We start from the raw sequence: 26,829 nt of genomic DNA on the forward strand, positions 1-26,829 counted from the left end.
TGTATGAGCTGCACAGGTGTGTGTTGGTGAGCATTAGTGTGTGGGAGACGTATTTTATTTTCCGTGCATGCAAAGAGAGATGAGTGATAAGCTGGTAACCGTCTGGCCAGCTCGCCTGCTTTATTTGAATGTCTGTGCACGGAGTTGGTTTCCTCATGGTCCAGACGACGTGTCTGGCTTTTCACCCACTTCTGCTTCTCACTGCAGAGTGTGGAAACACACCTCAACCTCATGACACAAGTGTGAACTGAACTGTCAGGCAGATAAAAATAGATAAATCTGCAAAGGTAGGTATTGCATGTAACAAGCGTTAATCAAGCAAAAAAAAAAAAAAAAAAGCTTGCTGTTATGTAAGATAAGTTTAAGCATTTTTATCCCCTTAAAATGCTAAATATGCAGTTCTGTTTAGTGTTTCCTGCCTGAAACCACTCCCTTTTGAACAACTCATTTCACTGCAGATCTTGTAAAAGGCTGAATCTGTAATCTTGTGCGAGCAATAGCGCATAAAAAGCGAGAAATTTGATTTATTGTGTCAGGGTCAGTCAGCAAAATGAAAGCTGCTGACTTAACTGTGTTTCTATCATAGATGAAGCCACTAAAAGACCAATTACATTTTACTTTTCTTTAACATAAAAAGTACTTCTGGATCAGCGCTTCTAAATTTTCTGCATGTTTTTCTTTGTGTGTGTGTGTGTGTGTGTGTGGTGGTGCATGCTTTGGTCAGTGATGACACATGGGCTTTTACTCTGAGCCAGGTTCTGGTTCTGCTGGAGGTTTCTTCCTATTAAATGGGACTTTTCATTTCTGGTGTCAATTCAACAACCTGCTGACTAATAGAAACTTCAGTCTGATCATTACGTTGGGCAATTTCACAAAAAATTACTAAAATGTCTCAGAAAAAGAGGCTCAGATATCAAAAAGAGATGGCTAGTATAAAACATAAACTACATGAGGCATTTATAATATTTGAAAATAAATAGCACATCCATCCATCCATTTTCTTACACCTTTATGAATTTATTTAAGGACTTTTACACTTTACCAGGAATGTGTAACAATGTGTAAGAAGTTAACTGAGTTCTTGAGCAAATACTGAATATATTTTATATTTCAAACAGAAAAATAAGTGTTTGTGTGATTCATACCACATGCAGAATTGGCTTTCTATTATTCTCTCCCACAGATAATGGTAATAATAATAAAAATCAATTATAAAATCAGTATTGGTAAATTAAAATAGAGGTTATGTCTTACAGTTAAAAAAAAAGATAGAAATTGTGAAATGCAAAGCACATTCCTAGCGTACATAGTATAACGTGCATTCAGGTAGCATTTTGAGGTGAAAAGGAAAGAAGTTGAAGACAGATGCAAGTCCTTTGGGGGTGGAAAAGGGTTTGAATGTGAATGTGACGAGCTGAGGGAGCCCAGAAAAGATGTGCTTTTGGTCAGTCTAAGACACAACACCTTCTCTCGCATCAAGCCATTCACTCCTCTAACGTGAGCATCTCTGACGTCAGTGATGGGGCTGCGTTGCCTCGTCTTTACTTTTGCTCTCCTTCGTCTCGCTCCACAGGTTATGTCAAACATAAACACCATAGTAGACTTCACCGCTTAACATGTTGGTGCCAACTGTCCTGGCAGTGCCTTTCCCCCTCCCTTAGTGACAATGAAATCACAGAGAACATCTTCATCCTCCCATTGGCTGCTGAGCTCCACGGTGATGCCCTGTGATTGGGCATGGCCAGCGTGCACTCTGGGCCAATCAGGCTCACTGTATCCAAGAGACTGAAGCATGTAAGGCTATTTAAATCCAACCAGAGACTCGCAAGATTGTTCAGATGTATATTTCAGAGTATAAAAAAATAAAAAGCCAGGGGGCTGAAGGCTTTACAAGTGGATAAATGTGAAAATCCAGACAGACCTGATTGGTTTTCAAAGAGGTCAGCCCATCGAGACGGCGTTGAAGAGAGACAGAATGCAACACAAGTTAGGTGTATGAACTTCGGCATCTTGTGCTCTCCATAATTCTGAGTTTACCTTTGAATTTTGACCAAATCTTGCTTCCTCTCTGCATCGATGATTCATCTGAAGTAAACGAAGCTTGAAGAGTGTGAGGACAGCATGGTGAATCTACAGCCAAGCTGTCTGTATTTAATGGTGCAAACAGGAACAGGACTGCTGCATCAAAGACTAACTTGCGATTGGACCACAACTGCAGACTTAAAAACTAGAGTGTAAACCTGCGGCCATTTTGGGAACGTATCCCATGTTTCAATCGTCACAGTGTGAGTAAATCCAAAATGGTGGACGAATGAAAATGATGATTCCTGTTCTACTTCAAAGAACTGAATATTTATTTGTTTATGTATATATTTTGTAATAATAACCAGCAGATATCATAATTAGACAACAGCTTTTTTCTGCTATTTTTTTTTATTTTATTTTTTTTTTTTCAGATTGGCCACAAATTTTGCACCTTGGACCAGTTTGCTGATAGATCAAGACTTCTGCCTGTGGGATTAAAATATGTAATCTCTGTGTTTGCATATAAGGGAAGGTAAAGACAGACATAAGGATGATTACAAAAACAAAAACAGAAGGGCTCCATGTCTCTGCTCCAACTTGTAATTTATTTTTTTGACAGACAACAGAGAATATAACTCAGTTTCTGACAAGAACATCTAAATAAAATGCTGTAATTTATAGCATCTCTAGAAAGTTTGTTGTCTTGAATAAAGCATAGTCTTGATTTATTTGATAAACTTTATGTGGCTGAATATTTGTGTGTGTACTGATAATTATTGAGATTACAAATGTGTATCTGCACTGAATGTATGTTACACTTTGAGGTTCCCCATATGGATTTCTTTTGCTGGTTTTTTGTGTCACTCATAGATGTTTCAAATTATCTATCTAATTTATAAAATTTATCAACCTTTCCGATGTGTCTCTGCTTTCCCACACCAGAATCAACGAATCAGCTCATTAGCAGGAATCTGGATAACTTGAATGCCAACTGAGGAAGCAATTCTGCTATTTAATTTATGTCTGTTGGACAAGGTAACTTCTAAAAGCTGCAGGAAACTGACCCTTGAGGACTGAATTTGAATTTCTTTAGATCAGAGCAAAAATGTGTTGCTTTATGAGACTTGTTGCCTACTTCATGTTTTCAGACTATTTCTATTTAAAGGGTTTCTTAGTCATAGACACTGCAATAATCAGGCCAAAAATGTCAAATTAAATTATTTATAAACTTGCTTTTTGAACTTACTTAAGTTATTTTGTCTGATGTTAAAATTTTGTGTCATTCAAGACATTTAAGTATGATTTTTTTTAAAGCAAAAACAGAAGAAATCTGTAAAAAGTCAAATACTCTTTTTCACAACTGTATATTTTGGTTGATAGTAGCTGAATAAAGGATGAGATAAACTTTTTCGGGCACTTATTATGCATGCTTTGACAAACTAACACAAAAATGTGTGTGTGTGTGTATATAAGGTTATAAAGTGAGATTACTATACATTAGCTTTCCTCTAACAAAACAAACTTATGTGGAACATCTTAGTAGAAGTAAATATGTTTAATTAATGATTCATTTTTGTTGCAAAATGCCGCAAACTGAAATAGGACATATAAGAACTGCTGAAATAAAAGCTTAAGCTCTCTTTATAATTACAACAACAATGACCCAAAGTCAGATCCCGAAACTAAATTTAATCTACTAAAGTTATCTACCTACTACAAAGAGACATCAATTCACCATAATGATACTTCTGCCCCTGAGGACTTTTAGCTCAACAAAATTAACTTTTGTTTATGGTTTTTATTGCTAAACTCACACAGTGTTTAATTTAAAGTTAAACGACAAATAAAGACAAACAGTTAATGAACCCGGATCCTTACTTTAGCTTGAAGCAGATCTTCGTGGTTTCCTTCACAGCCCAGTTAAAGGCAAAAGCGCGTCACCTTGAGTCGCGCGTCTGAAGCTCGTGCACAGGAAAGCTTCAGTCTAACCTAAACGCCTGATTGAAAACTTGCAACTTTGAAGCAAGATTCGGCGCATTTTATTTTTGTGCTTTGGTCTGGAAACCATGCTTTATTTCATGACTGACATTTTTTTCGGCAATTTAAGCTGTGAGGAGTGTTAACGGTGAGTGTTCCAGTTTAATTTACTAACGACAAGTTTCATTCAAACATCAGACTCATCGACCGATTCCTGCTGCTTTAAAAAAATTCTAGCTGTTCTTATGGATAAATATAGCTTCTTAATCACTAAGCTACTCGTATAATAAACAAATGAAGTTTCCAATCCCAGATGCTAAGTTATTTTATCCGTATTTTTGTTGGATTTGATATCTTGAGTTTGAAAGCGACATTTTTGTCACCATAGAAACGGATCGCGAACGCGCACAAACAAAGGCCATCGTCCCGCATCTACAACACCTGTAACGTCAGTAAAAGTGAGCAAATAAATTTTAAACATTAACTCGAAAAATTACAGTAATTTTATATGTATGAAATATATTTCAAAGTATATGTAAATAAAATGCTGTAATTATTTTTACGGCATTATAAAATTATAATAAAGTAATAAAGGGGTTTATTTACTTTTTGTGACCAACTTCGATGTATTTACTTGTTTTTTTTTTGTTTTGTTTTTTTTGTTTGTTTTACTATCGTTCTCTAGCAAACCCGTAAGTCCTTTACTGTGTTCATATAGTGACTAAATTACACACAGCTGCACTCTATTTCCAATCAGGCCCCTTCTGGAGTCCTAAATGTGCATTAAACACTTTTCAAATTGTAATTCATTATTGCATTTCACAAATATGACCTAAAATATCAATACAACACACAAATAAACGTGTTTTTTAAATCTTGTTGATCTAACTTGACAAACTGTAAAAAAGTTCCAGAAAAAAAAAAAACTTTAAGATTTAGAAAGTGTTTAGTATAGGGATAGATGAACATAACTACCTATGAAATTTTGAATTGAGAAACGACAAATCTGTAAAATGAAGAGCAGATGAGTCATGTTAGAGATGTGTATTATACTTAGTACTGGTTATAATTATTTGTCACAAAGCAGTAAGATGGTCTCAGGGGCGCTAATGTGTGACATGAAGGCAGAGAGGAAGATAATATGCTCCAAATAATCTTTGGAACAAAACAAAATGGTTGCTGAACTTATGAAAGAAACTCAATAAAACAGGAAATGGCAGAAAACTGCTGTCAAGGGATAGCTAGAGACGTGGTAATTAGGATCTGGAAAAGAATACAGTAAACCAGGCTTAATGTATACTGAGGGAGCAATCAACTGGATGCACAATGGATGTGTGATCAAGAAACAAGGGGTGGGGACAAGACTGACGTAAAGCAGAGAAAAGGCCAAGTGAGCAACACAGAATCAGCTTTATGGGCAGAGCACAAGGAATTTGACTGTTTTCACATGTGTATGTACACAAAATAATTTTCTAAAAAGGCCTATTGTGGTAGTCACCTAGGCCCGAATGAGCAAACTGACTGAGCTCTATGGAGACCAAGCATGAGGTCTGCAGCGCTTTCACCCCACGGCGCAACAGTTTGAGGAAATCATGTGCAGACATAGTCAGAGAAGCAAGGCAGTCTCTGCGAGTTCAGTCCACACACCGGCCGCTCACACCAAGAGATGGACCCAGGCGGCTTTTTGGGGGAAACTCTGTTCGAGGAGATCATGGCAGCAGACCTCCGTCAGCCTTTAGGTTAGCAACAAATTCAGCTGAATTCATATCTGTGAACTGAAAATGTATGTATCTGCTGTCATAAATCATTGATTACGTTTTAAAACTTTGCAGCCTTCATGCTCGAAACTTTGATGCCGACTCCAGGCCAGGCTCAGGGACTCGCCTCTCACCTCTGAACCATGTATGTAACATTCACAGACATATTAACAATGTGTATTTTGTTTCTTTCAACCAAAAGAAATCAAGCTTGGAGGAGTTCTAATGGCTTAAAAGAGATGTCACAACTAAATTCAGATGGTGATCGATTTCTCACACCATCATGGATTCGATGTTTTGTCTGTTTGTCCAGAAACCAAAGTTTCCAGACTCCAGTAATGCTGAGGATCCACTGAAGGACTTTCCCAAATCCCCCATTGAGCCAGTGGAAGCGAGGAAAGGGTTGGCATGGTCTCAGACCCGCCTCCTCAAGTCTGCATCTCTTGCATCACTGCTGCCTTCAGAAGCATGCACAGATGGTGAGAAAAGAAAAACGTTTTGTGTCGACCAACTGAGAAAGGATGCGGGAAAAGAAACTTCAATCAATCTCTGGTGCTTTAAATCTAAAATTAATTATTACTCTTTGTGTCTGATAGCAAACATAAAATAGACTTGCACAAACTATTCTCTATTTTTTGTTGGATCACTGTATTATCATTTTTTTGTGCAAACATTTGTGTGTAACCATTCTTCTCCAAAATACAGTGTTTAGAATCGTTTTCATACCCTTAACTTCTTCATGCTACAGCCACAAATTTCAAAACACTTTAGTTGTATTTTATGTAATAGACAAACACAATGTAGGACATAACTGTGAAGTAAAGTAAAAAGATACATGGTTTTCAAAATGGAAAAACAAAATCTGATAAGTGTGGTGTGCATTTTTTTTCAGGCTTGTGAGATGAAGCAAAGTTTAATTTGAATTGCAGTTGCAAGTCGTTTCTTCTATTAAAAATAGCTCAATGACAGTCAGATCAGATGAAGAGCATTTGTAAGCACAAGATTTAGGACTTTGACTGTGCTATTATAACATGTGTGTACTTTGATCTAAACCGTGCTAATATAGCTCTGGCTATATGATTAGGATTTGTCTAGCTTATGTGTTTTCCTCCCTCCCCTTTTTTAGATAGACATGTGAACAAATCCTAAATGTCCATTTTTCTTTTAGTCAATAATTATCTGCCTGCCTGCTTTTATGTGTACTGTGAACATAGAAATTGTCTACAGCACCTCACACTTAACATTTGAATGATCTGTTTCATCTTTTCTTTTTCTTTTGTGAAAGAGAAATTAAATCCAGGCCCAGAGCCAAAGCGGCTGTCAGCCGAACAACTTTGCAGTCCAGACCTCTCGACGGTCCGCAGAGGTCATCTCAAAGCGAGCCAACGCAGGACACCTAGTAGAAGGTAAAACCTTCGGCGGTATGTGTCCTTTACTGTCTCTTCTCCTTCTACTGCTCCTCCTCTTTGACCTTAATAACAGCCCCACAACCAGTTTAAGATTTACTCGGACAAAAGGTTGCAGAGGTAGCCATTACTAGATGAAGTTGAGTCCTGTTTTTGGCTTTCATCAAATCCTTCTTAGTAATATTGATTGCTGCTGTGCCTTTTTGTATTTGTTCTGCTGAAAGTGTACTGTCTTTCTTGAAGTTGTGACAGCAGTTAAAGTTATTACTAGTAAAAATCATTTTAAAAAACCCAAGAATATCAGTGTAATTATTGATCTGTGTTCTGTTATTATTAGGTTTAATTATTAGACAGGTAACTCAAAATTGTCTACACAAATTTATTTTTAATATATTACAAATTTGGGCAATAATAATCATAGTAAATATCTAGTTATTGTAACAATGATAAAAGCATCTTTTATATATTGGCCTGCTGAAAATATGTGAACCATCATTTGAAGTGTATTAAAACTGTGTTCAGTGTAAATTATTAGCTCTCTTTATTTGTCACATGTAAATCACAAACTTGTTTTGTAAGACATTTTTTGGGTGGAAATAAAAATAAAAATCCGAAAATTGTGCAGTACATTTGTATTCAGCCCCCGTGAGTCATTACTCAAATTTAATCTAAACTGAAATGTTTGCTTATTCCTTTCTCAAAATCCATCAAGCTCAGTCAGATGGGTTGTATTCAGCTTTGGACTTAAATTGCTCTGATCTCATCTGACCAGAGCATCTTTCCTCCAGATGTTCATTACTTGTGGCAAACAGCAAATTGTACCTTTTGTGGCTGTTTTCCAGCAATGGCTTTTTCCACAAATCTCTAGGAGCGATTTGAGCCGTACATGACTAATAATTATTGATTAGGTGACTATTGAAGGAATTTGGTTACACTGGTTTATTGCTGAACACAAATGCATGCCACTCTTTTTAAAAGGTTTTTATAAACTATTTATGAAGTATTGTACTGTGTCACATAAAATACCAATAAAATACATGGAAGTCGGTGTTTGTAATGTGACAAAATACAAAAACATTCAAGTGGCGAGAAACACTTTTCCAAGATACTGCAGAGCAGCATGGGTTTCTCTAACTACAACCACAAATTCTTCAACTTTACACTCTCAACCTCCTGTTAAACCATCATATACTTCACTGTACACTATATCTTGGTCACAGTTAAGTCCAGCTTCTTGGCAAGATTCAAATCCAATGAATCTGCCTCCATCTGTCGATATCCTCATTTGTCAGCTTTTACACTTTTCCCCAGCGCAGAGAGGCTAAAAGCTCTACTTTTTTGCCGACCTCATCAGCTGTGTGTCAGCTTGAGGAGCATATAACTCTGGGCACGATGTCAGGGGGCTGTTGTTACAATCCATCCACTTATCGATTTGGTGGGGCAGCTGGACCTGTTAAGAGAGGAGGTGGGGGAGTAAGACCATAAAACATTTTTACAGGAAATCTCTCCCGCTGCTCATACATCTCCCTCACATAACCCCACTCGAGCCAGCTTAACACGCAATGTTTCTGTAACTTGTTGCTGACAAAGACGGGTCCTACTTTTAAAACCCCTGGCACTGAGCGCACTATTAAATCAGGCTTTTTGGAAGTATTGTCGTCCAATTTTACAAAATTACCTTGGGAGAAGTACAAAGTGAGAGATACCAGCTGAGTCAAAGCGTATATATATCAGACAGCCCCTTGGTTCTTTTTTCCTCTCCAATAAGCCAGAGCTCTTCAGCTCCAAATGGCTCTCTATTAGATTTGGGTGCCGATCTGGGCAAGGCTGGCAGTGTTGCATATTGTGACTGCACTGCACTGGCCAGGCCTAAGACGGGGATGAGGTCATGTCTCAGAGAATGCAGATTCACAACAAGAGACCTTATTATCAAGCCCTTAATCCTATCATACAAAGGCAAAGCCCCCTGATGGTGCAGCAAGCCTCTGCCAACTATCCCTGCTGCATATCTCCTTTTAGACATTGCGCATATTTGAAATAAGATATTTACCTATAAAAAGACACGTAACCACTTTTCTCGCTGGCTGCCAATAAGTTTGGACAATTCCTGTTACAGGTCAGTTAGGATTATTGACATTTTTCTATTTATTTAATGTCAAAATTTCATTATTCTGGCTGATTGGCCTAGTCCGGTTTTTAGGCCGCCTTGTTTGCTCACTCACACCTTTGCACACCCACCCACTAATAAATATTTTGGAGTGGCTTTGTGACAGCCACTCCAAAATATTGTCATCATGCTGCAACCCTGTGTGCTTAACAGTTGGGATGGCGTTCTCAAGCTTTCAGCTTTCTCCCTTTTCTTCTAAATGTGAACAATTCAGTTCACAGGACATGTCTCTATGGTATCTAAGTTCTGTGTCTAAGTTCCTGGTGCTTTAGAAGCTCATGTTTTTACAGTTTTACTGTGATAAGGATGCTTTCTTCCCATTTTCATCCGTGATTTTCACAAGGTCTTTTGCATTTGTTTTATGTTCATCACTGGACTCAGAACCTGGCTCCTTCCTGAATGGCATAATAGCTGGTCACTCTTATGCTGTTCCTAGTTATGTGGGTTTTTTTTTTCTTTTTGTTTTGCTGTTGTTGTTTTTTTACACGGATGACTGTGGGACCTTCAGAAAACATCAGACAAATCTACTCTGACTTCTCAAAAACTTTCCATGATGTCACACAAGGCAGCAGCGTGTATGACTTTGCCTTTAAATACATCCACATGTGTGCCTCTATTTAACTTAAATAATATGAATTAAACGTTATAAAGCCATGACATTTTCACCTGAACCTTTTCAAATAGATTTATGGAATGGGAATCTTAAAAATGTTTTCGATAATCTCAACTGACCTGAAATATGAAATCTTCAGTCTTTTTTTGATGGCAGATGGGGAGAAAAACAATGTACAGCCTGGACAAACATCTGGTTTCAACTGTAACAGCAGCTAAACCCGAAACTGGGATTGTGCTCTTAAGGAAAAGTTGATTTTTAAGCAAGTATTTATGATATCAAACTTCTGTCCTGTAAACATGGAGAAGGGAACGTGAGTCAGCACGTTATGTCATAATCTGTTTTTATTTATTATCACTATTTAGGGTTGCTATGCTGTAATTAGTTCCACCACTCACCATCTGTCCTGCTTCACGAAGTGAACTGGCACCTTGATGCAATGTTTTCCATGCACATTGCAACATGTGCAACCATCTAATGCAAAAGGAAAACCACAACACACGGCATACATAGCATGCTACCTATTAGAAGACTTCACCAGTGTTGCACAGAGGTAAAGACGGAGGTGTCAGCACACGGTGACAAAGCATGTACCAGACTGGCCTCAGAGCTGAGATCTCAGTTCCTGTCTTTGAGCAGACATTCTGCACAACTGCACCGTCACACACCCAGATAAATAAAAACAGCAATGTAAACGGAAGGACATAAACCCACATGTATCTTACTTGCGTGCAAATGATCTCGCACTGTTCACACGCATGCATTGGCAAAACGGACTCGAGAGGAGCGCCTCCTCACAAGTTGCTCCTCTGTTGCAACAAGGACACCTAGTGGCAATTTTTTTTTACAGCCTGTCTAGGCATTTAAAAGCAGAGACTTCTAATTCCTGACAAAGTCGCTGTTGGGTTTTATTTACACGTTTTGTCTTTTATGCACAGTTATCCAAAGCTGCGCCAATTTTAAGGAAGTATGACAGTAGCCACAAAATCTGATGTAACCTGGCTCTTTGTGTGCGTGCGTCTGTGTCTGTTTTTGTTACAGCAGTAAAAATATAAAGCCTGATGTTGACTCAGGAGTTAGACCCACAGAGTCTGGAACAGAACAGAAAACAGGTTTGTCCAGATCTCTTTATTGCACCTCACTCTTCTTATTTTCAAGCAAGTTATGCATATTTACCAAGCAACACAAATTGAACATTTATGACACAGAGGTGGCTAACCACCACCTCTGTGTTTGCACTTAGAGTATTTTCATGAAAAGAAACCTGTTTTGTAACATCTCCTAAACATGATGATCTCTGTAACTTAAGTTGAAGTTGAAGTTGAAATTGTAGCTTAAGTTGAAGTTTAAGTTGAAATTGTAGCTTAAGTTGAAGCTGAAGTTTTTTTTTTTTTCAACTTAAGTTTAAGTTGGGAAAAAAAAGCCTTTGGTTGAGGTGCTGTTGCTAACAGCCATAAAACAACCAATCAATAGCTGAGAGAGGTGGGTTTGTGCAGCCACGACTTCCTGTATCATACCATGCAATGTGGTATGCAAATATTCAGAAACAAAGCATGTATGGTATTTAAGAGAATTTAGACACGTGTTTTTGTTGCACATGCAGACTGTTTCATATTGGTGCAGACAGAAGTAAGAGGAAGTTTAGCTGTGGATGGTGACCTTTTGCTGTGGCATCAAACTTCCTGCTGTTTTATTTTAAGATGGTGAACTTGTGAACCTTGCTAACCACCTCTGTGCTTGCAGGAGGTAATTGGCAAACTGCAATTTTCTCTCCACGTTTCAGAGCTTGGGCATGGAAACGGCTCCACATGCCCAGATGAGGAGGATCCAGAGTCACTGGTGTGGAATAATGTGATTCTTCCTCTTCTTCAAGAGCTGGAGAGCATAGCTGCAGGTAACCTACCATGTGTGAAAAGCAAAGTACATCGCTAATATATTGCATTCCAGTCAGCACATTAATAAATTTTTTCTCCTTTGTCTTTAAAACCTAATCCTTGTCTTAAATGTATTTAGCAGTGGTGGAGATTCTTATCTTTTTCATTCAAACATCCCTGTTTCTCCTTATTATTCTTCATTTTCAGCCAGCAGGCTGAGAAATTGATTTCTCAATACTGGCAGATAGTCATGCATAAAGTCTCGCAAAATGAAAAAGCACTGCCATCTCACCCACTGGGGAAGGACAAACAGAGCAGTGTTATGTTTGGCATCTGTACAGAATCTGTCTTTTAGCCTGAAACGACAGTCTGGCAGCCATGAAATGAAATCTGTGTCCTTAAATATTTTAATGCTCTACAAATTTAATGGAAATTTCATTTGAAAGATAAATATTAAATATTTATTGTACTAAGGGGCTCCTGGCTCATGCATAAAACATGCTAGAGATTCGGTGAGAAATTGCAGTGAAGTGCAGAGTGTGAGACAGCGTTCAGCTTTTCTTAGAAGCGGCCTCTTATTTATGCAAGGAAAACATTTATTTTCCCTCAAAAAGGAGGAAAACACTCCACCCTTTTTCTTCCTTTGCGTCAGCTGCCTGTTGCTGTATTGTTCTTCTGTATTTCACCATCGAAACTCCTAGCTGCCTCTCAAAGGAGGAAGACCGATGATTTTTTTTGCTGAGCACTGCTGACATACTCTATTCTGGATAAATAAAAGTCCCCTAAACGATCCCTTGCAAAACTGTTCCTACTCCTAAACCATTTTTCATATTTGGTCATGTTATGAGCATAGGATTCAATGTATATCCATAGGATTTTATCTGATACATCAAACATTATTTAAAGTTGACAGAAAATTGAAAATATCACTTGATACTTATGTGTTATTGGAAGATTAAAAGATTAATATCTGAACATCAACTATAAAGTCTTAAAAAATGCAAACACTAAAAAAAAACTTAAATAATCAAGCAAAGCTAAGCCTGGTGGGGGCACAGGTAAAGCCTGGTGGCCTGCCAGGCTTATAATGCTCTGGGGGAATCCCTGCTTTAAGTGAAGAAATGGATAAATGTTTTATTTTTTACCTTAGATCCAGGGATTTTATTAGAGAACAATAATGAACAAGTAGAATCATCAAGAGAAAGGATCAGCAAGGTAGCCTGATCTTTTTACTCGAGTATAATGGGCCTCAGCTCAGGTTGAAAAATCTGTTAGCAGGATAACTTTTAATCGCACACTTTAAAAATCTGTATGTTAAGTTTGCTACATGCTATGTGTAGCGAGGTGCTACACATAGAGGTGGAGGTGTGTTAGAATGGCCCAGTTAAAGCCCAGTATGGCTTAAAATCTGTGGCAAGATGTAAATAGCTGTTCAGAGACACTCTTCCTCCATTTTATCTGATCTTGAGCTATTTTACAAAGAAACATCTATAAATGTTTCAATCTCTAGGTGTGCAAAGCTGCCTTGTATCTGTAATTTCTATAAAAGTTTACATAGATTTTATGCAGTGATACTTTTGTCACTCGTCCTCAGTTTCGTCACGTTTGATCCATGCCTGACATGATTACTTTAATATGTGCGTTTGCCATGCGCAGGCAGCTCGGAGGGCTCGGTGGACCGCCTGTGTGATCTGTGTGACCGTCTGCATGGCACGCTGGCTGATGCGGACATGCTCAGTCGACGCTGTAAGAAGAGATCTGGGATACTTCGAACTCTGTTCCACCTTGTTGATCGCGAGTCTGCCCAGCTCAATCTGCACATTGCTAAGCTCTGCCTCGCCGTGAGTGATGTGTTTTGCAGATGCATGGGTGGGTGGTTGTGTGCGTGTCAGGATGTCTGCCATAAGTTTCAATAACAAAAACACAGAAGGCATCTTAATGTGAAATGACAGTCTGTTTCTTTTTTCATGTTTCCAGCTTTGTGTGAGTGGAAACAACTTGCTCAACATCTGTAAGCTCGTCTTCCAAATCAGCCGCAGTGAAAGCAACGACATCCTCTTTGAGAAAATTTCCATCATTGGTCAGATTTTCTAGATGAAATATTGTGTAGCTTTGTATGCTTTGTTACATTTGAATTTATCTTCATCTTTGAGCATGTTTGTTAATTACAAATCAAACACATTTCTATGGTTTCTTTTCTAGATTCATTGTTGTCGGTGCTGAAATATGAAGACGTTAGTGTGTCTGGAGAAGCTCTTCTCTACTGTGTCGGTGCTTTAAAATTTCTCTCTGGAAACATCACAATCCTCAGAATCTTGTTGGCCAAAAATTGTATTGAAGTTGCGCAGAAACTCCTCCAGAAACTCTGCATAGTGTCAGACTGCGACATGACTTTAGCGGGGAACATCCTCGTACAGGTTTGTCTCAAACATTATTAACATTGTTGTAACATGACAGATTTATTTTTTTTTTTGTTCCTCTTTAGAAGTCTGGGTGAGTGTATGAAAAAGTGGTTGCGTGTCAGTAAAGAGGAATGTACTTGTTTGGTATTTTTGGACATATTGTGAACTATTAGGTAAAAATGTTTTTGTTTATGTCTGGTACATTGCTGTTCACAAGCCTGATGTTCCCTGCAGATGGGGCCGCTGCAGTCCAAAGCACACTGTGCGCCACTTTGCTCAACATGATTGCTTCAAACCACATAAGCCGGCCCAAACAAACATCTTTAACCAGTCCGTCATTTGATATCTAACACGGCTCATTACCCTGTTAGAGGGCACACTATGGCTTTCCAGAGCTTCAAGTATGGCCATATGTTGGGAATTACAGTTTCTTTCTTGTGATAGAATGATTTATTTCCTTACTGAACTGTGGAGCATTCTGCAGGCTGCAGGCCAGCAGCTACTCCTTCTTTTCCTAACATATCATCACTTTCTTTGTTTTCTCTCTCTCTCTCTCTCTCTCTCCCTCTGTCCTCTAAAGCTGACAGCCACCCTGAGGAACCTTGCAGATCATCCTGATTCCCGCACGCTCTTCGTTTCCTTCTATGTAATTCCAACCCTTTGCCTGGTTTTGGGTCGTTACTGCGAGGACAAAGACATATGCACCAACATTTCGAGAATATTTAGGTACAGTCATTTTATTTTGTTCTGGTTTCATTGTTTTATTTAAAGAAAAGGTATCATTGCTTTCTTTTTCACACGAGATTCTCCGCCTCCAGGGTTCCCTTATGCTGCTAAATGAGTTCTTGTCTAATGACGAGAATCAGTTCTGTCGGTAGATCTGAGGTTGATTGTACAACCGTTTTGATCTGAAGCGGTTTCACTGAAACAGAAACAGTTTCTGTTTTCCTTTGTCTGCGCTCATCAAAGTTTAAAATCTTAAATGCTGACTGTCTTGCTTTTAACTCCATCGATCTTAGTCTTCCCTGTTGCACGATGCGACCTCATAGCATGATGCTGCCGCCACCGTGTTTCATCGTAGGTTTGGTGCATTCAGGGTGGCATTTCATGTTACTTTTCTCCACACACAGCACTCAGAATGTCACCAGCTCATAGTGATGCTGCTTGTTTACCACCATTTGCTTATAAAGCATTGGCGGCAGTGCGTTTTATTTAGAGGTATCAGAGTAAATGGGACTAAGGATAATGCAAAAGCAGATTTAACATCTAAATAACTGAGAACAAGGTCAGAAACCTTCGAAAGTTTTTTTTTTTTTTCTTATGCTGTGAAAACGTGGCAGAGCTCAGCCTCTCTTTATTTGTTTGAACAGTTAGTCTCCATGGCAGCGCTCTCACTGGGTTGATTGGTCGGTGGTATTTATTGTCCCTTCTCTCCCTCAGTAAACTGTCCTCTTACTCCGAGTGCTGTCTCGCTTTGGCCCAGACCCCCAACTGCTACTCTCTAATTTTAGATCTGCTGAGCAAACATCACCAAAAGCAGGTGAGTCCACAAGCCCCCTCTGTCTTCTCATATGTGCTCTTTGCTCTCTGTATGTAATAAAGAGTAAAGGCATGTTCCTTTTAGGCTTTCAGTGTTTTTTCCCTCTGGTGTGCGCAAGTCAAAAAGATTAAAGAAGGGAATAAAGAAAAAAAAATAGACATAGTGAGCTTGAGTTGATCCATGAGTAAAAGTGATGTAAAGGGTTAATTGTAGGGAACCTGCAGTTGGGATAATTAAAAACTTTAGTTTAAAATGTTTACTTTGAGATTCAGAAAGTAACTAGGCCTAAGCCAGAGAAATATCTAAGCAAATTGATTTCTAATCTTTAATTTCAGTAAAGTTCACGGCATCAGATTTGGAGGGTCATTAGCGACCCGTCTCCATGTCTCCTCCACAGGACCTTGTTGTACGTCTTCTCTTCACGCTCGGCAACCTCACAGCCAAAAGTGAGGAGCCTCGGCAGGAGCTCTTTCAGTGCAACGACTGCATGCCTACGCTCCTCCGACTGTACAACAGCTACCAGAGGAGAAATGTGTCATCTAGTACAGACGTGCAGAAAGAAGCACCTTCCCCCAGAGAACCTGCAGCAACAGCTGCTGCAGCTCTGACCGACGATGTGCTGGTGAAGCTGGTCAGGGTGCTGGCAAACATGTGCATCCACCCGGCTGTCGGTCCGTCACTGGCTGCAAACACAACATGCATTCAGCTTCTGATGGAGACATTAGGTGAGAAAAGAAAAATGTGTTTTAGGCAAAAATTGATTGCAAGCAAAAGCAGACTTCTTCTTTCTTTGTCATTGTTTTTACTTTTTACATGAGTGAAGTCCTCTTTCTGCCAAATGCAGGAAATAATTTAAATTGTGGCTTAGGATAAAATTTAGTCTAGACTTTAGACATTCACAAAGCACACAGAACATTTGTTTTATTCTCAGCAGAAAGCAGGAGTCTCCACCTCATAGTCTGCACACGCATGAAAAGCAATAGATACAAAGTAGGTTTCTTTAATTTGGTGTTTGTGTTTCCCTCTTTCTGTTGCTGGCCAGAGCATCTGCCCACATGGCTCATATCAAAAACTGTGACTGGTTGCATCAAAGAAAGATTTTTTATTTTTTTTTAAGAAAATCAGTCATTTTGATTAGTTTATAATTAGCTGTTTAGTGGCGTTTACATGTGCAAGGTAGCCAACCACTTCCCCGGTGCTGGGAAACCCATTCCTCATTTTGTCAGTTCTCACCATCTCGGTGCTTTCTGCTCGATAGATCACACATCCTCCTTTGGTTTACCTGTTTTTGCAATTCTGACAGAGCGTAGCGCTTTGCTGCAGGAGCAGGATGTGCTGTCGCTTCTCATAGCCGACTTGGTTTGCTTGCATCAATTTCTTCCATGTGGTTAGTTGGTTTAGGACAGGTTGAGCCGACATGTAGGAGGGTGTGAAACTCTTCATGTGCTGCTTGCCTCCTACACATAACTTTGTGACAGTTGGAGGCGAGAAATAAACAGTCAGTGGCGAAAGAGTTAAAAAACAACAAGTCGCATGTAAATACACTCCACAAGTGGGGCACGAAATGAAAGACTGAGAATGTAAGATTGATACGAACATCAAAGACGGAGAGGAAAACTTTCAGTAAAGGATGAAAAGGCGAACTTGGCAGATTGATGTCCTGTTTTGAGTTCGCGCCGCACCGCGTTGCTTTCTGTTGCAGTTTCGAGGGAGGATGGGGGGGCACAACAAAGCATCATTTCCAGTCAGAACCAGAAACAAAATTCTGTGAGACACAGGCGCCGGCTGACAGCTCAACCGCAATATCTGCGATTTACGACCGAACACACGACATCTGCTGCTATATCAGGAACAGACTTCATTCGAAGGCTGCTCGCGGTCACATTCTTCATTGGACTTCGTCACATTGACCTTTGTGTTATCAAATCAAGTGCATCAGGCTGAAACTAATATGAAAGGCAGCCATATTTGTTTTTGTCGCATCTCTATTCTAAGGAGGCTTAAGGAGCAGAAAGAGCAGGTGTTTGAATGGTTTAATCGGATCTTTATGTAATGTTTGTTACAGTCGTCAGCCATTATTTAACAAAGCATTTGAGCTGTGTTGTGTTCATCTGGATCCACCTTCTTGACTGTGAATAACAGCAATTTATTTGTAGCTTTGAGAAAATATATTGTATATATATTTTTTTGTTTGTTTGTTTGTTTTTTACATAGTTGAGTAAAACAGGTTTTCTTTCAGTGAAATACAAAATGTGGTATTTGATTCTTGATTTTTTTTTTTTGTCTATATTTGTTTGTGTGATATTTGTTGGGTACAGAGCTGAGGTGTGTGGAGGAGAGCGAGGACCTAATGGTGAATGTGGCCGCCGCCATTAATAACCTCTCCTTCTATCAAGAAGAAAACTCTGAGATCAGACGCAATCAGCTCACCATTGCAAAGTGTAAGACGAAAGGATCAGCAAATCTGAAGGCGAAGCTGAGTGAGCAATATTGTGATTAATGCACTTTTTTTCTCGTGTTACAGTGATGTCGAAATTGCTGCTTAGTTCAAGTATGGACGCCATGTTGGAGGCCACTCGTGTCTATGGAAACTTGTCACTCCATAAGGATGTGCGGGACTTAGCTATGCAAAATAAAGGTATTCATCCAATGAAAGTGCAAATCAGCAATTATGGTCCGATATGAGCTCGAAAAACCTGCTGCTCCAAACTCTTACCTACTTCCCTGTATGCTGCTTCACAGCCGCTTTGTGTGTGTTACTGACATTATCGCGAAAATAATCATAAGCAGGCATTGTGGGAAAAGTCCTGTACAAACATGTGTGCACACTTACCTGAACAGAAGTCATCGAGGAATTTCCCCAGCAGTCCTTTCACTTTCAACATTGGAAAGTGTTTTAGTTCTGTTATCCAAAAGTAACACATATAGTTTGCATATTTTTGCACTGTATTCCTAATGTATGTTTGCAGACATTTAGGGTTACATCACAGAGTTTGTAGTTTACCAATTCTTGAAAATGCAGAAATGCGAGATGTTGATATATACCTGGGGTTCTTAAGCCCTTTTAGATTTGTCCCTGGTCCAAAACACCTGAATCAAATGAGTGAATTACCTCCTCAGTGTCCAGTCAGGTTCTCCAGCGTCCTGCTAATGACCTCAGTATTTGACTCAGGTGTCTTGAAGCAGAGACATTGGCCCTTGAGAACCCCTGGTGTAGAGGATAAACAGGCTCATAACATTTTTATTCTTAAATTTGACTAAACCTTTTCTGGTTTTAGTCATTCGGGATTACCAATTTTTTTTGTGAAATGCGACAAAAATGTCTGGCAGAGAATATTGGGGTGCACTTGTGGATGTACTTTCTTCCTTGTGTGACATCACAGAGAAATCCCCAGAAGTTGGCAAAGATACCAGGAAGAGAAGCACAAACCTCCTTAAGTCTGGTTCATTCTTGGATGCAGTTTCCAAATTCCTGAAGGGCCCTCGTTCACCTGTTGAGTAGGAAGCGAGTAAAACTTATTACCCACAGTGAAATGAGTCCCGCTCGGAAGCCATTTCTTTAAAATCAACATAATGAAAACAGATTATAGTTTCCTAAATACATGCAATCAGTCAAAATGATCCTTAATTTTTGGAGACATGTTTGTATGGTTTGATCAAACCTAAGCTGAAGAATTTTGTGGTCATACAAGTAGTTTGGATTAAATTTAAATCTGTGTTTTAGAGCGGCCATCACAAGGCCCACATTTCAGCCCCATAGAAAATTTAGCCGGGTTCTTTGCCAGATGGTGAGAAATAATGGTTATCGGTGTTTTTATGCAGCATACAGTACATTCATATCTGATTTCAGCTGCAATTTACTTCTACATCAACTTTAAAGCACATGGTTCTTAAGCTGTGACGCTCCACGCAGTGTGATCTGTGTACCTCTGCATCATGCTGGAGCTGGGTTTATCTGCAGGGCCAACTCCGTATAACATAAACATGCCTGCTGACTCTGGTGATTGCAGCTCTCTTTATCTCCCCCATTCTTTGTCCACATCCTCTCCCTCAGTGCACAAGTTTGTGGTGACTCTGCTTGACTCAAAGAGAGCCGAGATGTGTTTTTCTGCCTGCGGGGTCCTGACCAACCTCGCTCTGGACCCTCCCAACAGGGTTTGTCTCACGCTGGAGGGGGCTTCTGCAAAGTAAGGACAAAAGCACTTAGAGATAAATAGCCTCTCTTTGTTTCTCCTGCAAACGCTCTGGGGGCCGAATGTGGTGAGAAGGCACCTACCAACCTACATCAAAGGAGCTTTAACATATGTTTATTACTGACAGCTTTTAATTTTTTAAAATCGTCCTTTTGCTGGCATAATTTGCTGCATATCGCCATGGTTCTCTTAATGTTCTGAGCTGATAAGTAGCATTTGGCAGTTTAGCTGAGAGGACTGCAGAAAAGCATAAAGTTTAGCTTAATGGCAAAACAGAGCAGGCCTGGGGTTTGTTTGTTTAAAGGATAGCTCAGCTCTTGAGGAAATGGGATTTCTAGCTGAGACTGAGATAAGAAAATAAAACCAATTTAAAGTTTATGTAATAAATCTGTGGCCGGAGTCAACAGGATAACTTCCTGACTTTCTTGGTGAGGAATTTATAAAATAAAGTCGTCGTCCCAAGTGTTGTCTGTATAATAACTTGTATATGTTTAACTGATGAGAGTTGGAGCTGACAGAAAGTCTGTGCAGTTCTCTCTTGGCTGTAGTTTTCTGTTCTGGCCTGAAAAACTAAACACTGTTGGGACATTTAATTTTATTTCCACCTCCCACACTCTGTTCCTGTCCAGATGAATGCCCAGTGAAGTGCACCTAATGTTCACAAAACCTGATGGTCATGTGCGTTCTCCTTCCTCGAGTCACATGAGGATTGTGTGCGTGTGTGTGTGTGTGTGTAGGTTAGTGGACTGCCTGAGAGATTTCGGACCAGCTGACTGGCAGTTGGCAGGCCAGGCCTGTCAGGCCTTGTGGAACCTGATTGGTCACGGCTCCGACACGCTGTTGCACGCAGAGGAGAGAGAGAGGCTGCTGGAGATCCTCACAGTGTACTCAGGTTTGTTTTATTGCTGCTTCTTACATAACCAGTGGAGGGACGCAACCTGGAAAAGAACAAACTCCTCCTAAGATCGGTCACCCAACGAGGGGATGACACATTTATTCCATCCCATAAATACATCTCTGTCATACAGTGACTTGCAAAAGTAATAATGCCATTTGAACTTAGATTAGTTTAAATAGGACTTTATGTGATTGATCTGCAGAAAATATTGGATTCATGTTAATTGAAAAGACTATCTTAAAGGATTTTCCATATTTCTTTAAAAAGAAAAACAAAAACAGCTGTAAAAATTTCAGGGAATTTCTCTACCAGCTCTTAAAATCTACACTGCAAAAACACAAAGCTTACCCAAATATTTTTGGTCTAGTTGCGTGATTATTTTCGATGCTTCTCAGGCACAATATGTTCAAAATACACCAAACATTTCTCACTCCTCCCTCAGATAAAGAGGAGGCTCTGAAGTGGACGCAGAATGAAGAAGAGCAGGATTTCTACAGAGCATGCTGGGAGTCAGAGTTTTTACCTGTTGCTCAAAAGTTGATAAAGGTATTACATTCAGTAGAAGTGACAGCCTGACAAACAGATTTATGGTTTCAGAGAAACGTCTGTTCCTTGAATATGCTAAGTATGGAGTGCTCCAGGAAAAAAAGTATCAAAAAGTCCCAACAAAGCTCGTCACCCAGCCTCTGTTTTGTTTGACTGAAGCTGCTGTTCTTCACAGAGGATGAGGTCACAAACATTTTACAGTCACTTTAAAGCTCTCAGGTTGGGAACATGAAATATGTGGCGGTTAATCATTAATGTGAGCATGCAAAGCATAAAATGTTAAAGGAATCTTCAAGAAAAAATTTATATATATATATATATATATATATATATATATATATATATATTTTTTTTTTTTTTTTTTTTGCATTAATGTAAAAAAATATATATATTTTGTTTTTACCTACATTTTGTGACCTCTGTGAAAATGTTTTAATTGATACTTTAAGTCGCTTTGGTTGATAGACATGACATCATAATCCAGGTTTTATTTTTCTGTTATTTTGGACTTTGGATGAACATTTCAAACTTTTTTTCCGCAGTGGATTTTTGTTATTCTATGCTGTGATACTCAACTGATAATGTAATCTTAAGCACAGTTTACTACAAAAGAATAAAAATGTTATTGTCTGGACACTGTGAAGAATTTGTGTATGAAGAAGTTGAAGTCAAACCTGTTTATTTGCTTCTTACAGCATTTATTGTTACACAGATAAGGGACAAGGCAGTGCTTACAGGTTACACTGAATAGCCTAAGTACAGCGTTTCCAAATTACATAATTATGACTCGAAGAAAAAAAAAAAAAAAAACAGGACTTAAAGCCATGGCAGCTTCCCCCAACTTTTTGGACATCGGTGACCTGTAACAAGCACAAGACAGGTCGATGTTTTGAAATAAAAACACGTTCGTTTCGAAACATTGTTCTCCGATATGAAGGTCGGTCTGCTGGTTGATATCAACGTTGTTGCTATTCCATACGTAATTGGGGATAACAGTGAAATCTTTGGCCAGCAGAGGTGAGTTCCTGCTGGCGATTCTGCATTGAGAGACATGCCTGTGTGGCTCTGATGGGGAAATTCACAGATTACCAGTCTCGGGTGGGGAGTTAGCATGATGGTCAGGAGCAAAAAGAGACTTTGACCACCACAGGGGGAAAAAAAGGGACCATTAACTGATCCCCCAGTGAGTCATGCAGCTTTGAAGCAGGCACAGTAAAATAAAACTCACATGAAAGTCCCTGAACTGTACTGATGATAATAAACTGAACTATTCCCCTGAGCTCAGCTTACTAGTGATGATCTCAGCTTTTTGTAGTCAGAGCTTTTAGCTTTAAAAGGCCCCACTTTGTGTCATTTTTTTCCATGAGTTATCAATGTCTCCAGTTTTTTTGTTTTTTTTGTTCAACCAAAACTATGTAACTCTACCCAACTATGATGCGAGCCGATAGTTATGGTGATTGTGCTCGATTCCCAAATTGTACTGGTATATGTCTCTTTTATGAAGTAGTAAAAGTATATGTTTTTTAAGGACAAAACTACAAACAGTACACAATAACTCAGTATTATAGTTTATTTTTTTAAAACTTTTTTCCATATTTTCATATAAAAAAGTGTCAGTAACTGACATCAGTCAGGAGTTTGAAAGAAAAAGAAAACTTCCACTTCCTCTCAAACCACTTTCAAATGTACCATTCCTTTATCATTGCAGCTCTGCTCCTCCTCACATCATCGTCCGCCTGATTTTCTCAGTCCACCCTCAGAAGAATGCAGTACTTTACTGATTTTTAGTAAACAAAAGAAATAAGCAGAGACCTTAAACCTCTGATTAAAATAAAATAAAAATAAAAAATAAAAAAAAGCTGCTTTTGCACTGGTTAGACTTTTCCTCGCAGGGAAATAAGCACAACTACAACCTTATTGCCTTCGAAAGCTATCGACCGCAGGCAGCCCTGTGTGAGCTCTGGATCCCCCGAGCAGCAGCCCAAAGAGAGTCTCTGCTCACCAAAGAGCACTTTTTACATGTTTAAAAAAAACAACAGAAGAGGTATTTTACTGGTAAAATTCACAATCAAAAGCTTTGAAAGAGTTAGGTCAACCAGTCAGGCGGGATAAGCGGAAGACGAGATATGACGGAAGCAAACCCCCTCCTGGAGAACCTGGTTTCCAAACTTTCTATTCGATTTACATTTCTATGATTTTTTTTTTTCCAATACAAGAAAAAAACAAAAGACATCATCAATGAAAAGAACAGTTTTCTCACAATAACAGAGCTACAGCAGAAGCAAGAAGGCTTTCCTTCAAAGTGCCTCGCTTTTTTTTTTTTCTGAAACAAATGAAATTCCAAGACATACATTTCTTTTTCTTGCCTCCACTTATTTTTGTGAAGCACACACACACAAACACTCACACACCTCAGTCTTCAGGATAAACAGAACTCATCCACACCTGTACAGTCAAACTCAAAAACGGGCTCAGACAGTGTTCTTTTGAGTTTTTCACCCCACATGGAGGGGTTTTCACACTCCTCGGATTAGCTTACTTTGACGTTTGAGATTTGGGATGTGGTTAAGGGAAAAAGAGGGCGTGGGGGGGGGGGTAATGCAATGGATGTTTAATGGACAGGGGCTTTTATAAAGGGATTCAGGGAATTGGGTGACGGGTGAGGGGTGATTTTGGGCATCAATATGATCCCTCTAAAATACAACTGGGAGCAGCAGCATCAGCACGTACGCACACTGTGCTGGATATAGTTCAGGCACACGTAGAAAACACTGAAACAAAAACAACAACAACACTAGAGTTAAAACCATCCCCTTAAAACCATCCCCATCTCATACAAAAGTGAAATAAAAAGACGTTTAAGAAACTAAACAAACAACAGTGACGACAGAATCAAAAGTGCAGGCTGGGTCTGGCTGCACAGCTTTCTTTCTGGGAAATTTCACCAGGATTCTCAATCCTAACATGAAGTGAGACAGGCAATGCTGGAATACTGAAATGTAGTCCTGGATGTCTCCAGTGTCAACGCCGGCGCAACCTCCTGCCCCCAGCAGGGCTGGAGTTTGCTCAAGGCTGTCCTCTGTTGGTCGGTTTTGGCACTGCAGGCAGCATCTGACTATGTTTGTGGATCCACTTGTAGTTTGAGATGACTTTTCTCCAGTAGAAAATCTTCTTCCCTTGATTTCCATTTGTTCCGATCTTCTCTGCAACGCCCAACCAACAAGCATTGTCAAAACCGAGAGCTCTTTTCGCTTAAATCCCCAAACCCCCCCCCACAAAAAAAACTCCCATGTATGTTTTTTTTTTTTTTTTCTTTTTCTTGAAGTGTTCCAGAAAGAGCAAAGACGACAGTAAAAACGCCAAAAGCACTTCATGTCATGTAGCGGGTGATCGCTCTCAGAGCGTATAACAGTTCTGCTTGCATCCGTGCTTCCATAAGAAGCAGATTAACGTGGACCTGCAGGAGGGAAAAAAAAAAAAAAGTGACATTAACGCACTGCAGCAGCGCTAACCACACATAAAGAGCTCAAAACAGGAAATTCAGAGCTGTACCTTCTCGGAGTGCTGAAACTGCCTCCAGAAACTCTCATACATTCTTTTGGTGGTCTTCTCAGGGCTGCACACCATGGTCTTGATGTAGATCTTAAAGCTGCGGTCCAGAAGCTGATTTATCTCCCCATAATCATAGTCGTCATACCTGAAGACGACAGTGGAAAGCCGTCAGCAGCGAGAACAGGGAGCGAGGCAGAGCAGATTTTATTGCCAACATAAAATCAGATCCTATCTGGTGACGGACCTGATGCCAAACATGCAGTGGATGTAGTTCCAGATGGCTCTGCGCAGCATGCTCGTGTCCACGTCCTTATGTGTGGCCATGGTGTTGTATGTGAGGTTGTAGGCCATCTGAAACTTCTCGTCCAGCATCTGGCCCACATCAGGATACAGTCTGTTGACCAGAGAGAAGCCGTGGTCCTCCCAGCTGTAGTCCTGAGAGAAACAGGCGCAACGTCTCAATAACGTGCATCCGGACCGCGTCCTAAAGCCGCTTCACAAGACCCCGTCCGACATTTACCTGCGCTCTGAACGTGGGCACCTGCTCCCCCCTCCTGGAGAAGTCCTGGTAGCCGTAGCTGGTGTCCTCAAAGTGACGGGAGATGTCTCTGGAGGGGACACACTCCTCGTCCTCCGACGTGACCACCAGCATGCTTTCCGTCTTCTCCCTTTCAAAGCGAGTGGCCATCTCCTCCTGGCTGGCCTCTTCGTCGTCACGGCACTCCTGCAGCTGCTTCATCCTCTCCATCAGCTCTTCCACCTCACCGCACATCTCCTGCGAGGACGAGAGCAGGTAAAGAACAGTCAGAGACAATAAAGCGCCTGCTCGGTTTAGCAGATTTTCCTCTTTGCAGTCGACCCACTCACCTGATTGCCCAGCAAATCGTCGTGGTGATTGGCGTGGCCGTTGCCGTTGGCTATGTCGCACACACAGTACTGGCTAACGGAGGGCGGTCTGAACGTGTGTCCGCCATCGCAGTTGATCTCTGGCATGATGCCGCAGCCGAAGGTGAAGGAGGAGAGGGAGTGGTAGTGGGTGAGCAGGACTACGGCGTGGATGAGCTCTGCCAGGGACCAGCTGTGCTCCTCGGTCTTCAGGAGGCGCTGAAAGCAACAAGCGGGACAGGTTGCCGAACGGAACCACAACTGGAGGTCCGGTTCTCGCAGGCGCAGCACGAGATTTCCCTCTACTCACCTCGATGTGCTCCTTGGTGAGAAGCCACGGACGGTGGGCTAGGATTTTGTTGATCTCCCCGAGCTGCTGCAGCTTCTGCGGCGCTTCGTTCAGGCCATTCAACCACTTGGTGTTCCCCCCGACCTGAAGGAAGTCATTCACGTGCAGGTTGACCAGGTAGGAGCACTGGTGGCGAGCAGCCGCCTGTACCGTCGGGTAATAAGATCATCAGACTGACAGGAAAAAAAGCTGATTCAGTCGTTTACGTGGGGAGGGATGGGAGGAGAAGGATGTACCATAATGCAGATGTAGTGCCTATAGTGCAAAGGCAGGGGTCCGTCCATCTGCAGCAGATAGTGCTGCGTCCGGAGAAAGCTCCCCAGGTACTGTGGGTGGAAGCTCATCACGAGGGAAATGTTGTCCAGCCGATGGAGGGCTGCAAATGCATCCTCAAATATCGCCTGCGTACTGGCGTCCACTTTACTGACTTGAAGAATCTAAAAAAAATAATAATAATAAAAAATGGCTAATTAGTTGTTTTGTTGCTCACAGCAGATCTTACAGTCTTACATGAGATTAGAGATTGTCTCCTACCTCTTTTTCAGGGATAAATCTGCTTGGTCCGCTTCCTAGGGGTCTTGGGATCCTTATGCCTAAATCCTATAAGACAAGAAAAAGGGAAGAAATATGATCAATTAAATGTGA

The 26,829-nt window shown here is 40.3% G+C and overlaps 2 protein-coding genes and 1 long non-coding RNA gene across 10 annotated transcripts in view; 1 reads left to right on the forward strand and 2 right to left on the reverse strand.

The window, feature by feature from the left end:
- Nucleotides 1–994: 994 nt before the first annotated feature.
- LOC107835771 (uncharacterized) lies at nt 995–2,126 on the reverse strand. The gene is made up of 2 exons (XR_001661594.1): nt 2,038–2,126; nt 995–1,785 (listed from the first exon to the last, which is right to left on the reverse strand). It is a non-coding gene; the product is annotated as an uncharacterized LOC107835771 (long non-coding RNA).
- An 848-nt stretch (nt 2,127–2,974) lies between these two features.
- The window catches only part of armc2 (armadillo repeat containing 2), a 28,631-nt gene continuing 4,776 nt past the window's right edge, over nt 2,975–26,829 (forward strand). The window contains exons 1-19 of one of the 7 annotated variants that reach the window (XM_007546953.2): nt 3,654–4,150; nt 4,391–4,460; nt 5,497–5,741; nt 5,835–5,904; nt 6,073–6,238; nt 7,045–7,165; nt 10,987–11,057; nt 11,729–11,839; nt 13,476–13,660; nt 13,797–13,899; nt 14,022–14,236; nt 14,802–14,947; nt 15,662–15,761; nt 16,159–16,486; nt 18,080–18,202; nt 18,286–18,399; nt 19,816–19,948; nt 20,692–20,846; nt 21,295–21,700. In XM_007546953.2, the coding sequence (XP_007547015.1) occupies nt 5,533–5,741; nt 5,835–5,904; nt 6,073–6,238; nt 7,045–7,165; nt 10,987–11,057; nt 11,729–11,839; nt 13,476–13,660; nt 13,797–13,899; nt 14,022–14,236; nt 14,802–14,947; nt 15,662–15,761; nt 16,159–16,486; nt 18,080–18,202; nt 18,286–18,399; nt 19,816–19,948; nt 20,692–20,846; nt 21,295–21,428 (2,484 nt within the window). In that variant the 5' untranslated portion in view covers nt 3,654–4,150; nt 4,391–4,460; nt 5,497–5,532 and the 3' untranslated portion in view covers nt 21,429–21,700. Of the gene's footprint in view, nt 3,061–3,652; nt 4,151–4,390; nt 4,461–5,496; nt 5,742–5,834; nt 5,905–6,072; nt 6,239–7,044; nt 7,166–10,986; nt 11,058–11,728; nt 11,840–13,475; nt 13,661–13,796; nt 13,900–14,021; nt 14,237–14,801; nt 14,948–15,661; nt 15,762–16,158; nt 16,487–18,079; nt 18,203–18,285; nt 18,400–19,815; nt 19,949–20,691; nt 20,847–21,294; nt 21,701–26,829 lie in introns of those variants that run through there. The other 6 variants (XM_016669301.1, XM_016669296.1, XM_016669305.1 and 3 more) reach the window with 6 other exon arrangements.
- Nucleotides 22,801–26,829, reverse strand: part of sesn1 (sestrin 1) — a 57,839-nt gene continuing 53,810 nt past the window's right edge. For both annotated transcript variants that reach the window (XM_007546993.2, XM_007547004.2), the window contains 8 exons: nt 26,719–26,784; nt 26,421–26,621; nt 26,146–26,328; nt 25,818–26,054; nt 25,471–25,725; nt 25,195–25,385; nt 24,951–25,095; nt 22,801–24,855 (listed from right to left, as the gene is read on the reverse strand). In XM_007546993.2, the coding sequence (XP_007547055.1) occupies nt 24,769–24,855; nt 24,951–25,095; nt 25,195–25,385; nt 25,471–25,725; nt 25,818–26,054; nt 26,146–26,328; nt 26,421–26,621; nt 26,719–26,784 (1,365 nt within the window). In that variant the 3' untranslated portion in view covers nt 22,801–24,768. The remainder of the gene's footprint in view (nt 24,856–24,950; nt 25,096–25,194; nt 25,386–25,470; nt 25,726–25,817; nt 26,055–26,145; nt 26,329–26,420; nt 26,622–26,718; nt 26,785–26,829) is intronic.

This window comes from Poecilia formosa, unplaced genomic scaffold, assembly GCF_000485575.1.
Source record: "Poecilia formosa unplaced genomic scaffold, Poecilia_formosa-5.1.2 Scaffold1, whole genome shotgun sequence".
Lineage (NCBI taxonomy): Eukaryota > Metazoa > Chordata > Actinopteri > Cyprinodontiformes > Poeciliidae > Poecilia > Poecilia formosa.